Genomic DNA, 15235 nt, shown 5'->3' with positions numbered 1-15235 from the left:
GCAGCACTACAGCAAAAAAAAAAAAAAGAACAATGTATGAGGCAGTGACGCACGCTGAGCGGACTACAACCAGAGGTGGCTGCAGAACACACTACAGCGTGAGCTGCACTCACACACAGAGACCTCACAGACAGCCGTGAACAGTGCAGAGAACTGGGCACTAGCACTTAGCGGAGCCTTTCTGAAGCCTTTATCTACTCCTATATAGTGTTTGCAACCAATGCAGATGGATACGGATGGATGCACACTAATAGAAATCAGTAAAAATGAGCAGCATTAAAAAAAAATATATATATATATATATGTATGAGGCAGTGACGCACGCTGAGCGGCCTACAACCAGAGGTGGCTTCAGAACACACTACACCGTGAGCTGCACTCACACACACAGACCTTGCAGAAAGCTGTGAACAGCGCTGCAAGGCAAAAGAAAGCTTCACACAGGGGTTGCTAAAGTAGCCTGGGTAAAGCACAATATAGCAAATCGCTATCTCTAACGGTCCCTCAGAGTCAGAAGTGCAGCGTCCTGTCCCTAACTGAATTCACAGCAAAGTGAACCCAAAATGGCGGCGACTTTTATAGTGCATCATGACATCATTTCAGCAGCCAATCACAGCCATGCCATTAGTTAACATGCCTACATGCCTAACAGGATGTGCCCACACTTCTGAGGATTGTCATTGGCTAAATCAAATCAAACTGGCTCATTGCATTATGGGAACTTCCAATTCCGGTATTCGATATGCTAAAAGTATCGGAACTCAGTATCGGAATTCCGATACCGCGAATATCGGCCGATACCCGATATTTGCAGTATCGGAATGCTCAACACTAGTCACAATGGAAGCCTCTAATTTTTTTATAAAGAGGCTGATAATTTACTTATTCCGTTAAAAAAAACAACAAAACACTATGTACATAATGTAGATATTTAAAACTCCAGTTCTGAATGAAGACCCAGTCGATAGGCACTTGGGATCACAAATAAAAAACTACTTGCTCTTTAGGGCATGGATCATGCATTATGGATGTACCATGTTCCCTTTCTCCTTTTCCATCCCTCGGATGATCTCTAACTATATGTTCTCGTGCAGCATTCCACATTCATATACACCATATGCGATGACACACTCTTACTGAGTATTGTTAAGGTACTGTCACACTTAGCGATGTACCAGCGATCCCGACCAGAGACATGACGCGGTCAGGATCGCTGGTACATCACTAAGTGGTCGCTAGTGAGCTGCCACACAGGCAGATCTCACCAGCGACATCGCAGGGGTCGTTACTTACCTGGCAGACGAAGCGATCCTGACGTCCTCCCGCCCGCGTCCACGCGTCGCTCGTCGCCACAGCAGCAAGCCCCAGCAGGAAGCTGACAACAAGAAACAGTCCAGGACGTTCTCGCCCGATCAGCGATAACCAGCGGGGGGAGCGGTCGGAGGTAAGTATCAGACACTAGATTATGGCCCGATGCTATCGCGAGATTTCGCCGACGCCATCTTTTTGGATCCCGAGTCGTCCACGCCAGCGACATGTTCTTGCGGCGACGCCATCTTGAATCTTGCGGGATTTCACGAAATCCAAGATGGCGTTGCCGCAAGAACATGTCGGCGGCCTGGAGAACGTCTGGATCCAGGATCGCGGCGGCGGAGGAAGATGTCGGGGCAGCGACGATGATGGTGTATGAGAAACGGAGTGAGAGAAAGGAACGTATGTGGAGTGAAAGAGTGAGTGGACATGAGTGGAGGTGAAAGGTGAGAGGAGAGTGTGTTGAGGCGGTGTGGTGTGTTGAGGGTTAACATGTGCGTGTGTGTGGTGACGTCACCGGTTACAACTGGACGGAAGTTGTTACAACCGGAAGCTGCTTAGGGCATTTATTATTATAGATGATGAGGAAGAAGCCGTCTGTTGTTGGCGGTGATGGCGTGTAGAGGCTTCTTCAGCCAATGTAATAGATTTAGAGTTAGGGGATTCGTGTGTGAGATGACGGCGTTTATAAGCCTTAATCTTGTCAAGTCGATGCTGTTTTTCCTCAGGAGTCTCATTAGCACGGCGTTGTTTTTGTCGTAGTGCTAAAGCTGCTTTCCTTTCACTGGCATTGGCATACTGTGCATCGGTATTGAATGGTGGTATTGATAGGGCAGAAACAGATTGCTGATTAGTTATGTCAGTGAACGGCATATGGGATGAAGTGTAGCAGTAAATTGTTCCACATGCTGATGTGGAAGCATCCTGTTGTGAGTCTAATAATAATGATGAGGAAGAGGCCGTCTGTTGTCGGCGGTGACGGCGTGCAGAGGCTTCTTCAGCCAATCTTATGGATTTAGAGTTAGGGGATTCGTGTGTGAGGCGACGGCGTTTATAAGCCTTAATCTTCTCAAGGCGATGGTGTTTTTCCTCAGGAGTCTCATTAGCACGGTGTTGTTTTTGTCATAGTGCTAAAGCTGCTTTCCTTTCACTGGCATTGGCATACTTTTTGTTATGACTCATGTTGACACAGGTAAAGGAGTCTATTTGGCAGTTATCTGGCAGTGAAGAAGGCGTCCTGGAGTATTGTAGAGTAAACAGATACTAATTGACCCTGTAATTGCCCAGCAGTAGTTATGAAGTGGTAGTGGCAAATTGGCCCTGTAGTTAGACACCGGCAGAGGAGCAAGGCAGCAGTAGTTATGGGGGTAGAGGCAAATTGGCCCTGTAATTAGACACCGGCAGAGGAGCAAGGCAGCAGTAGTTATGGTGGTAGAGGCAAATTGGCCCTGTAATTAGACACCGGCAGAGGAGCAAGGCAGCAGTAGTTATGGCGGTAGAGGCAAATTGGCCCTGTAATTAGACACAGGCAGTGAACAGTCAGAGGAGCAAGGCAGCAGTACTTATGGCGGTAGAGGCAAATTGGCCCTGTAATTAGACACCGGCAGAGGAGCAAGGCAGCAGTAGTTATGGCGGTATAGGCAAATTGGCCCTGTAATTAGACACCAGCAGAGGAGCAATGCAGCAGTAGTTATGGCGGTAGAGGCAAATTGATCCTGTAATTAGACACCGGCAGAGGAGCAAGGCAGCAGTAGTTATGGCGGTAGAGGCAAATTGATCCTGTAATTAGACACCAGCAGAGGAGCAAGGCAGCAGTAGTTATGGTGGTATTGGCAAATTGGCCCTGTAATTAGACACCAGCAGAGGAGCAATGCAGCAGTAGTTATGGCGGTAGAGGCAAATTGATCCTGTAATTAGACACCGGCAGAGGAGCAAGGCAGCAGTAGTTATGGCGGTAGAGGCAAATTAGCCCTGTAATTAGACACCGGCAGAGGAGCAAGGCAGCAGTAGTTATGGCGGTAGAGGCAAATTGATCCTGTAATTAGACACCGGCAGAGGAGCAATGCAGCAGTAGTTATGGCGGTAGAGGCAAATTGATCCTGTAATTAGACACTGGCAGAGGAGCAAGGCAGCAGTAGTTATGGCGGTAGAGGCAAATTGATCCTGTAATTAGACACCGGCAGAGGAGCAATGCAGCAGTAGTTATGGCGGTAGAGGCAAATTAGCCCTGTAATTAGACACCGGCAGAGGAGCAAGGCAGCAGTAGTTATGGCGGTATAGGCAAATTGGCCCTGTAATTAGACACCGGCAGAGGAGCAAGGCAGCAGTAGTTATGGCGGTAGAGGCAAATTAGCACTGTAATTAGACACCGGCAGAGGAGCAAGGCAGCAGTAGTTATGGCGGTATAGGCAAATTAGCCCTGTAATTAGACACCGGCAGAGGAGCAATGCAGCAGTAGTTATGGCGGTATAGGCAAATTGGCCCTGTAATTAGACACCGGCAGAGGAGCAAGGCAGCAGTAGTTATGGCGGTATAGGCAAATTAGCCCTGTAATTAGACACCGGCAGAGGAGCAATGCAGCAGTAGTTATGGCGGTAGAGGCAAATTAGCCCTGTAATTAGACACCGGCAGAGGAACAAGGCAGCAGTAGTTATGGCGGTAGAGGCAAATTAGCCCTGTAATTAGACACCAGCAGAGGAGCAAGGCAGCAGTAGTTATGGCGGTAGAGGCAAATTAGCCCTGTAATTAGACACCGGCAGAGTAGCAAGGTAGCAATAGTTATGGCAGTATAGGCAAATTGGCTCTGTAATTAGACACCGGCAGTAAACAGGCATAGGACCAAGGCAGCAGTAGTTATGGTGGTACAGGCAATGCCAAGCGTCCGCACAGCAAGTCGGCGTGAGGTAAATGACGCAATTTCACGAATGCAAGATGGCGTCGGCGAAATCTCACGAGATTTCGCCGTCGTTAAGGCTGTGTGCACACGCTGCGGATTAGGTGCGGATTCATCCGCACGGATTTTGTAAAATCCGCAGGTGAAACCGCAGGTCAAAAGACCTGCGGTTTTACCTGCGGATTGCTCTGCGGTTTTGCCCTGCGGTTTTTCATCTCCTCAATAGAGGAGATGGCAAACCGCAGGAGAATCCGCAGAAAGCATTGACATGTCAATTCTTTCTGCGGATTGAAAACCGCAGATAATCCGCGCGGAAAATTCCGCACCGTCTGCACTGCGGTTTTTGATTCCCATAGGGAATCATGGTACTGTACACCGCAGCAAAAACTGCTGCGGGTCCGCAGCGGCCAAAACCGCTGCAGAACCGCAGCAAAATCCGCAGCGTGTGCACACAGCCTCACACCTCTTGCCATGTTAACCCTCAACACACCACACCGCCTCAACACACACTCCTCTCACCTCCACTCATGTCCACTCACTCTTTCACTCCACATACGTTCCTTTCTCTCACTCCGTTTCTCATACTCACACCGTCATCGTCGCTGCCCCGACATCTTCCTCCGCCGCCACGATCCAGGATCCAGACGTTCTCCAGGCCGCCGACATGTTCTTGTGGGACGCCATCTTGGATTTCGTGAAGTCCCGCGATATTCAAGATGGCGTCGCCGCAACAACATGTCGCTGGCATGGGCGACATCGGGATCCAAAATGGCGTCGGCGTAATCTCGCGAGATTACGCCGACGCCATCTTTTTGGATCCCGATGTCGGCGGCCTGGAGAACGTCTGGATCCTGGATCGCGGCGGCGGAGGAAGATGTTGGGGCAGCGACGATGACGGTGTGAGTATGAGAAACGGAGTGAGAGAAAGGAACGTATGTGGAGTGAAAGAGTGAGTGGACATGAGTGGAGGTGAAAGGTGAGAGGAGTGTGTGTTGAGGCGGTGTGGTGTGTTGAGGGTTAACATGCGTGTGTGTGTGGTGACGTCACCGGTTACAACTGGACGGAAGTTGTTACAACCGGAAGCTGGTTAGGGCATTTATTATTATAGATGATGAGGAAGAAGCCGTCTGTTGTTGGCGGTGATGGCGTGTAGAGGCTTCTTCAGCCAATGTAATAGATTTAGAGTTAGGGGATTCGTGTGTGAGACGACGGCGTTTAGAAGCCTTAATCTTGTCAAGTCGATGCTGTTTTTCCTCAGGAGTCTCATTAGCACGGCCTTGTTTTTGTCGTAGTGCTAAAGCTGCTTTCCTTTCACTGGCATTGGCATACTGTGCATCGGTATTGAATGGTGGTATTGATAGGGCAGAAACAGATTGCTGATTAGTTATGTCAGTGAACGGCATATGGGATGAAGTGTAGCAGTAAATTGTTCCACATGCTGATGTGGAAGCATCCTGTTGTGAGTCTAATAATAATGATGAGGAAGAGGCCGTCTGTTGTCGGCGGTGACGGCGTGCAGAGGCTTCTTCAGCCAATCTTATGGATTTAGAGTTAGGCTGAGTTCACACGTTGCATTTTTTTCACGTTTCCGCGGCGGTTTTAACCGCGAAAAATAAGCATCCCATGCATTCCTATGGGATTCCGCAATGCTGTGCTAATGCTGCGGTTTTTACCGCGGCGGAATCGCTTCGCGGTAAAAACCGCAGCATGCTCATTAATTTGCGGAATCGCGGCGATCCCGCACCCATAGGAATGCATTGTTCCGCTTACTTCCCGCATGTGGCTGTGCACACCATGCGAAAAGTAAGCAGAACAATGGCGGATGGTACCCACGGTCCGGAGGAGAGGAGACTGTCCTCCGGGCTTTGGGTACCATATCCCTGTAAAAAATAGAATTTAAAATAAAAAATATTGTTATCCTTACCCTCCGACGTCCCGCCCAGCCTTCCCGCCTCTCTCCACGCTTCGGTCCCAGTAGTCCTTTGCGAAAATGCTCGCGATGACGTCCGTTCTCGCGGGATCGCGAAGTCTCGCGGTCATTTGCGCGACGTCATGGCGAATTACCGCGAGACGTCGCGATCCCGCGAGAACTGACGTCATCGCGGGCATTTTTGCAAAGGACTACTGGGAACGGATGCGCGGGACGTCGGAGGGTGAGAATAACACCGTTTTTTTTTTTGTTTTTTTTTACATTTTATCTTTTTCTATTGATGCCGCATAGGCAGCCTCAGTAGTAAAAAGTTGGTCACACTTGTCAAACACTGTGTTTGACGAGTGTGACCAATCTGTCAATCAGTTCTCCAAGCGATGCTCCGGATCGCTTGGAAAACGCTAGCATTTTGCAAGCTAATTACGCTTGCAAAATGCTAGTTTTTCCGCGGGAATTTAAAATGCGATTTTCCCGTGGACTGGAATTCCGGAATTCTCGCGGTAATTTCCGCGAGAATTCCGGTACGTGTGCACTTAGCCTTAGGGGATTCGTGTGTGAGGCGACGGCATTTATACGCCTTAATCTTCTGAAGGCGATGGTGTTTTTCCTCAGGAGTCTCATTAGCACGGCGTTGTTTTTGTCATAGTGCTAAAGCTGCTTTCCTTTCACTGGCATTGGCATACTTTTTGTTATGACTCATGTTGGCACAGGTAAAGGAGTCTATTTGGCAGTTATCTGGCAGTGAAGAAGGCGTCCTGGAGTATTGTAGAGTAAACAGATACTAATTGACCCTGTAATTGCCCAGCAGTAGTTATGAAGTGGTAGTGGCAAATTGGCCCTGTAATTAGACACCGGCAGAGGAGCAAGGCAGCAGTAGTTATGGCGGTAGAGGCAAATTGGCCCTGTAATTAGACACAGGCAGTGAACAGTCAGAGGAGCAAGGCAGCAGTACTTATGGCGGTAGAGGCAAAATGGCCCTGTAATTAGACACCGGCAGAGGAGCAAGGCAGCAGTAGTTATGGCGGTAGAGGCAAATTGATCCTGTAATTAGACACTGGCAGAGGAGCAAGGCAGCAGTAGTTATGGCGGTAGAGGCAAATTGGCCTTGTAATTAGACACCGGCAGAGTAGCAAGGTAGCAATAGTTATGGCAGTATAGGCAAATTGGCCCTGTAATTAGACACCGGCAGTAAACAGGCATAGGACCAAGGCTGCAGTAGTTATGGTGGTACAGGCAATGCCAAGCGTCCGCACAGCAAGTCGGCGTGAGGTAAATGACGCAATTTCACGAATGCAAGATGGCGTCGGCGAAATCTCGCGAGATTTCGCCGACGTCGTTAAGGCTGTGTGCACACGCTGCGGATTAGGTGCGGATTCATCCGCACGGATTTTGTAAAATCCGCGCGGATTCATCCGCACGGATTTTGTAAAATCCGCGCGGATTCATCCGCACGGATTTTGTAAAATCCGCGCGGATTCATCCGCACGGATTTTGTAAAATCCGCGCGGATTCATCCGCACGGATTTTGTAAAATCCGCAGGTGAAACCGCAGGTCAAAAGACCTGCGGTTTTACCTGCGGATTGCTCTGCGGTTTTGCATCTCCTCAATAGAGGAGATGGCAAACCGCAGGAGAATCCGCAGAAAGAATTGACATGTCAATTCTTTCTGCGGATTGAAAACCGCAGATAATCCGCGTGGAAAATTCCGCACCGTCTGCACTGCGGTTTTTGATTCCCATAGGGAATCATGGTACTGTACACCGCAGCAAAAACTGCTGCGGGTCCGCAGCGGCCAAAACCGCTGCGGAACCGCAGTAAAATCCGCAGCGTGTGCACACAGCCTCACACCTCTTGCCATGTTAATCCTCAACACACCACACCGCCTCACACACTCCTCTCACCTTTCACTTCCACTCACTCTTTCACTACACATACGTTCCTTTCTCTCACTCAGTTTCTCATACTCACACCGTCATTGTCGCTGCCCCGACATCTTCCTCCGCCGCCGCGATCCAGGATCCAGACGTCTTCTTCTTAACGTGTGTGTGTGTGTGTGTGTGTGTGTGTGTGTGTGTGTGTGTGTGTGTGTGTGTGTGTGTGTGTGTGTGTGTGTGTGTGTGTGTGTGTGTGTGGTGACGTCACCAGTTACAACTGGACGGAAGTTGTTACAACCGGAAGCTGGTTAGGGCATTTATTATTATAGATAGCGATATCGCTAGCAATATCGCTGCTACGTCACAAAACCAGTGACGTTATAGCGATATTGCTTAGTGTGACAGGCCCTTTAGTTGATTCAAAGCATATTGTATTACCTGCGACCACAATAAAAACAAAGATAAACATCTTGACACATAATTAGGAAGCTTTATTACTTTCCGGAATCATTACATGTACGGTTTACATTCCTAAATCACACATTAAACTACGAGACACTACCAATATTACCCTGCATCACGTTATAGATTTAGATCTGGTCCCTTCGTGAACACATTTCTAGAACCGCCAAGTAAACACAGCTCACGCTTATACCAAATATTTCGCTAATTTAAGAAATGTAATTATAATCTCACTGTAGTAATAAAATAAAAGTGGGCCTTCCCACAAAGAATGGAAAAAAAAAAACCAAAACCCAACAACGTTGGTTTTAGCATGTCGGTCACATTTTAACGGCGACTACAGTGACACAGTCTGCTTTTTTTTTTTTCTTTAATGTTACAAAACTAGTTTATGGGAAGAAGGAAAAAAAAAAAAAAAAAAAAAGGGAAAAAGGGGTATTCCCATCTCCAAGTTCCTCTCCCAATATGTAGTAGGTGTAATAATAACAAATATCGTCAATTAGAAATGCAGTATAGTTCTTCTAATTCGCTAAGACGCTTACTCCATGGTTACGACCACTCACATAGTGACAGTTCGTTGTTAGTGGTCGTAACTATGGAAACCTAAGCTATTGCAATGCCCTGCATATGGGATAGGCGACATAGTGAATCAGAAGAACTATACTACATTTCTAATTGAAGGTATTTGCTATTAATATTAACACATCTACTACATATTGGGGTAGGATCTTGGAGATGGGAATACCTCTTCAACTCATATCAATAAACATAACATATGTCTTAAGAAGAAAAGTTTTTGGTCATAATAATGGTCACTTCCAATAATGCCTGAGCCTACCACATCAGTGCACCGGATGGTAGTAACATGTGACCCATTGACTGGTCCAATATCATTGTACCATGATCACGCATTCCCATAAGGCAATGCACCATGACTTTCAGGCGGATTCCGGCACAAATCCAAAATGACAAAAGCGGCTCAAAAGGACCCATATAAGACGAAGATAGTGCCTGACATTGCTGTGCTCAGACCCCTTAGCTGGGGAGGAATAGGGGGCTTTTCTTTTTTAAGCAGCAGGTGCATGTATTTATAAGAAGAGATGCCCGTAGCCGACAGCGTGAATCAGTAATGGCCTCACATCTTACAGACAGACTATGTTTTTAAACTAATATAAATGAAATAAATCAAGTTATAAATCAATTGGAAAAAAACACAAAACATCAATAAGAAATAAAGGACCAGTTTCAAAGTCCTCCTGAAAGTGCAAAAATAACGTATTAGGTCTCGGATGTTTTTTACATACTTGGTCCTAGTCCTTATCACTAATTAACAAGGGATTTGCCCTAAAATAAAAAAAAAAAAAAAAAAAAGTATTTTCAGGGGTAGTGGTTTTACATAGGTTTTTGGAAACCCCTCGATGCTTGCTCATGTAAACCCACCCTTGATGTCAAGTGCTTTACCATTAAGCAGCTTCCACAGTGGAGATTTGCACTGTGGAGTTTATGGAAATGCAGCAGAGTATTGCTGCCCAGACAACACCTTATCCGAGCATGCTTGTGTGGTAATAGTGTCTTCGGCATGCTCGAACACTATGTTCGTGTCCCTGCAGCTGCATGTCTTGCGGCCATTTGACAGTCGCAACACATGCAGGGATTGCATGTTTGTCAGACAATCCCTGCATGTGTTGCAGCTGTTGAACAGACATAGTGTCCGAGCACGCCAAAGATACTTGTTAGCACACAAGCATGATAACGCCTCATCCGAGCACGCTCGCTCATCACTACTGCCGAGTAGAGAAGAATCACAGTGCCCTGACCCAGCAGCCCCATCAGTAATCCATGACTTCCAGACCAAAGTCCTTCCAGCATCCTCCTACCGGCAGGCATCGCTGATACTTATTGGCAGGCCAGGAACAGTCAATGGTGCGGTGAGACACATGCCGTCAGAAGAGGCTCTGGCGATGACAGCAGGTATGAGATGCGCAGGGCTCTGGTCCAGCAGCGATGATCTACAGATCTGACCACCCAACCAGTATCTTGCAAGTCTTTTTGCTCTATTGCCTGGTTATATACATGTGTATGCAGAATGGTACAAATAACCTGACAGTGATGATGGCCGCTGTAAGATCAGGTATATTGGATGCCAATCAGCTCTGCAGTATTGGCCAAAAAGAACTTGACAGATAGACTTTGCGGGGTCCCTAGGAATTTTGTACTTTTTGAGGGAAAAGTTCATTAAATTCATTAGTGTGGACCAATCCAACTGTACAGAAAATAAAACAAATAACCATATAAAACATTTGGCCTTTCCCATTTGTTCCATATTACATTTACATTTTTTTCCTAAATGCTTAAAACAACTTAACATTTGCCTGATTAAAAACATAGAAAGTTTCCGTCATGACATGAACGTGGCTGGTGCCCTCAGAATCTGAAGAGGTCGATAAAGTGCTGCGGGGAGACAGGCGTGAGGCAGCTCTGCGGATCGTTGGCCGTGCAGGGGTGTCCCGAGTCCTGGCAAGACAAACACAGGAGTTAGATTGGCAGAGGTCACCTGAAACTCAAAGTATCATGGTTAATTTGTAATAGTGCAGTCACATAACTGAGGCGTAATGGCACGTGTCTCCACTAAAGGAAGCAGAGTACAGCGCCCCACTATTTGACAGTCCCATAGACAATTAATGGAGCAGAAGTCGAGCATACACATCTCGGCTCTATTAAATATGGGGCTGCAGCGCCTGGTTCTCAGATTCCAGACTGTGGGCTCCAGTGGTCAGACCCCAACTCTTTTTTCAGGGCTGGAGTAGTGCTTTAAGTTTAAGTCCCCTGCCATTATACTCGCCCTTTAGTGTCTTCACCTTTAGTTGGTGACGCTCCAGTCCCACGGAACCATCTTTGTACGCTGGCTGGAAGTCAGAAGCTAAGTCACACAATCTCAATGCAAGTCTATGAGAGGCATAAGGAGGCCAGCACGGGGCTCTAACAGACTTACATTAAGTGGTAATCCCTTCGGCGAGGTCCATCAAACACCGGAGAAGCCGGCAGGTCACTAACTACGAGGAACTGATGGCGATGCATGGTGGAGATACCGGAAGGCGAGTATAAGACAAGGAGCTGGGGTCTTACATTAATAGCACCACTACAGCCTTGCAAAAAAAAAAAAAAAAGAGAAGAAGTGGGCTCTCCCGACTTTAGCCTGATGATAAACGGCTGCTGCAGCCTCCACAGGACTCCGGGCAACAATCTCCATTGAGATCTAGAGCGGGATTTTTTATTTCTTCCGTCCCTTAGATCACTATTCTCCCATTCTGTGGCTAATAACCGACTTAAGACGATAGATTAGGATTTCATATCTGTACAGAATTTCCGACCTATGTGAACATTTACTATAAAGGCATGGAGACCACCCAACAACCTATCATTGGATGGATGGATGAATTTGTAAACGCTTCTACTGATGCAAAAACTTTTTAATTTCTCTTTTGCAATCTTGGTTCAGTGCATGGGAAAATAAAGCAACTTTGCAAATCATATTTGTGTGTGCAAAGTTCCCATGCAGATGTGTGTGTCTCCATGGCAACAGACTACAAACACACCCTGTAAGTAGTTAAATCCTGCTGCCATGTGTTACTCTGTACCATCTGCCCCTCTTACCTGCAGGCTGTGTGAGAGGGGCAGACACAGGGGGAAGACAGAGGCTCTGGGGGTCACATCCAGAGCAGTGATGAGGCAGAAGCCCCCCCATACACATTAGATGAAAGCCGGAAGGAATGGATGACCATACCCAAGATGGTACATGGGGCCTCTTGACTTCCCGAGATGGTACATGGGGCCTCTTGACTACCCGAGATGGTACATGGGGCCTCTTGACTTCTCCGACAAATTATGTTGACGGAGAGAAGGATGGGGAAGTTGAAATCTCAATGTCTGGGCAGGATGAGCGGCGCCCACCATGCTCCTCTTTCTCCCAATGATAATGTGTCTGGCTGCATCGGGATAGACTTCCGTCTGATATACATAACATTGTAGTCCCCCCTAACAGACCGTTTCTGTGGCTCCATCATAGGGTGCAGTCAGACGGTCATATTACTCGCGATGATCACATTCCTCGGACTGGCAGTCTGCTCTCCTGGCCAGAGCGGCATACAAATACATGCTTTCACAATCAGGTCAGGAGAGCTGCCGGCCAGTCCCAGGGAGGTGGATCCTCGCGTGAGGATACAGCAGTCTGACTGCACCCATAGGGAAACCCTGCAAGTTCAGCTTGGTTTCTCATACTATCATAGAAATGTGCCAGTTTTTACACTGGTAGCCTATTTTATAGAGAGGACAGCAATTTTGAAGATTGGCTTGCCGATCAGCTTACTTCTCCTGCCACAGCTCCGTCTATTTAGTAGAGACTATACCTGGTATAACAGTTTACTACAGCTATAGTGAACATGACCGAGCTGTAATACCAGGCATGGCCACTACTGGTCGTATGGCACTGTGCCTGGTAAACAATGCAGCTGACCGGCGGGGTAGCGGAGAGTAAACATTGTGTGGAGCCCCATTTATAGATCCCCAATAATGTTTACTGCAAGTTTTATGTAGGATTTAAACCCTTTAGTGACCAGGCCAAATTTTACAACTCTGACCAGTCACTTTATAAAGGTAATAACTCTGGTGACTGACTGTTTTCTCGTGACACATTGTACGTCACGATAGTGGTAACATTTCTTCAATATGATTTGCGTTTATTTATGAAAAAAAACAAAAAAAAAACAAAAACTCAGATTTGGCAAAGATGTTGAAAATTTTGCAATTTTCAAACCTAACTCGCAGATTTAAGGGCAGAAAAAATATGTTACACAAAATAGTTAAAAAATAACATTTCCCACATCTACTTGACATCAGCACAATGTTGGAGACAAATTTTTTTTTTTTGTTAGGAAGTTAGAAAGGCTTGACCAGAGAGGTCTCATTTTTCCAACAAAATTTACAAAGCCATTTTTAGGGACCACATCATATTTGAAGTGACAGAAAATACCCAAAAGTGACACGATTTAGGTGGTTCACGAGAACTGAAGCAATGTGGAAGGAGGAAAAAAAAAAAAAAAAAAAAAAAAAAAAATGAACATTTCACTTTTTTTTCACAAAAAGTTTACTTGAAACCCAAACTTTTTCATTTTCACCAGGGGAACAGCAGAAAATGGACCCCAAACATTTTTGTGTAATTTCTCCCTAGTATGCAGATACCCCATATGTGGGGGAAATCTACTGTTTGGGCGCACGGCAGGGCTCAGAAAGGAGGAAACACAGTTTGACTTTTTGAACGCAAAATTAGCTGGAATGGAGATCGGACGCCACGTCGCGTTTGGAGAGCACCTGATTTGCCAGTGGAAACCCCCCACAAGTGACCCCATTTTTGGAAGCCACACCCCCAGAGGTATAGTGAGTATCTTGAACCCACCGGTATGACACAGAATTTGATACCATTACGTTGTCATACTGAATATGTCGTCATTAGTGTTGAGCGCAAGTGCACGCTGCTTGAGTGTGCACCAGGGTGGTTGGGCATGCACTAAATATTGCGGGTGCTCTGGTGACATCCCCGAGTCCCTGCCCCAAATGTTTGGGGGTCTTTTTACTTTTGCAATAACCCCAATTGCAAAGAATGTAAAAAATAAAAAATTATAAAATATATATATTTTTTTAATCTAACTAAGGGGGTGACAAAAGGGGGGATTTGATTTACTATTTTTTATCACGGTGATAGACCCCATCACAGTGATCAAAAGGAACCAATAGGAAAAATCTCCTATTGTTGCCGGGTACCAGCTGGCAGATCCCCGTCGGGCGCACTGCGCATGAGTCTGCCATTTTTTTCCAGGAAGATGACACGGAGGGCCGGAGGACAGAGCAGGAGACCAGGGGATGGCACTGGTATCGGGGTGGTCCTGGGGGGACCCCATTTCTCTCTTCTCTGATAGAATCTAACTTATCAGAGGAGAGTGAAATGAATTTTAAAATTTGACTTTTGTTTTTGGCGATCATCTCTATTCAGTGAAAATAATAAAATTTGTCCCCGATCATGTTCTCCAGGGTCTGTTGCCCCTGGAAATTTTCATACACTGGGGGGGGCGCTATACCCCTATTTCTCTGTGCCGTTAAAAAGCGGCGCTGGGGAATAAATACGCCTTTTAACAGTGGCAGTTAAGGGTATCAGCAGTCGTTAAGGGGTTAACAGAAATCATTTTCAGAAGTCATATTAAAAAATTCCATGAAATAACATCAGCTGTGTGGGGTAATGGTTAGTGCATGCATAATCATTTATAAAAGATTATAATGACCCCATGAGGGGTATATGCCAGAGGGGGTGGGGTCTGCACACACGCGCCAGAGGGGAGCGGGGTCCACACACACACACACACACACACACACACACACGCCAGAGGGGAGCAGGGTCCACACACACACACACGCGCGCGCGCCAGAGGGGAGCAGGGTCCACACACACACACGCGCGCGCGCCAGAGGGGAGCAGGGTCCACACACACACGCGCCAGAGGGGAGCAGGGTCCACACACACACACACACGCCAGAGGGGAGCAGGGTCCACACACACACACACACACACACACACACACACGCGCCAGAGGGGAGCAGGGTCCACACACACACACACACACGCCCACACACACCAGAGGGGAGCGGGGTCCACACACGCCAGAGGGGAGCGGGGTCCACACACGCCAGAGGGGAGCGGGGTCCACACACGCCAGA

At 47.1% G+C, this 15235-nt stretch overlaps 1 protein-coding gene across 4 annotated transcripts in view; it reads right to left on the bottom strand.

Annotated features, from left to right (window-relative positions):
• Positions 1-8478: 8478 nt before the first annotated feature.
• FBXO25 (F-box protein 25) overlaps positions 8479-15235 on the bottom strand; it is a 32314-nt gene continuing 25557 nt past the window's right edge. For all 4 annotated transcript variants that reach the window (XM_073576450.1, XM_073576454.1, XM_073576452.1 and 1 more), the window contains one exon: positions 8479-10984. In XM_073576450.1, coding sequence (XP_073432551.1) covers positions 10895-10984 — 90 coding nt within the window. In that variant the 3' untranslated portion in view covers positions 8479-10894. The remainder of the gene's footprint in view (positions 10985-15235) is intronic.

The sequence above is a fragment of the Dendrobates tinctorius genome, unplaced genomic scaffold (genome assembly GCF_039654945.1).
Source record: "Dendrobates tinctorius isolate UK_male_01 unplaced genomic scaffold, ASM3965494v1 ptg000049l, whole genome shotgun sequence".
NCBI lineage: Eukaryota > Metazoa > Chordata > Amphibia > Anura > Dendrobatidae > Dendrobates > Dendrobates tinctorius.
Note: the sequence above shows the minus strand (reverse complement) of the source record. Positions and strands in the feature narration are given on the sequence as shown.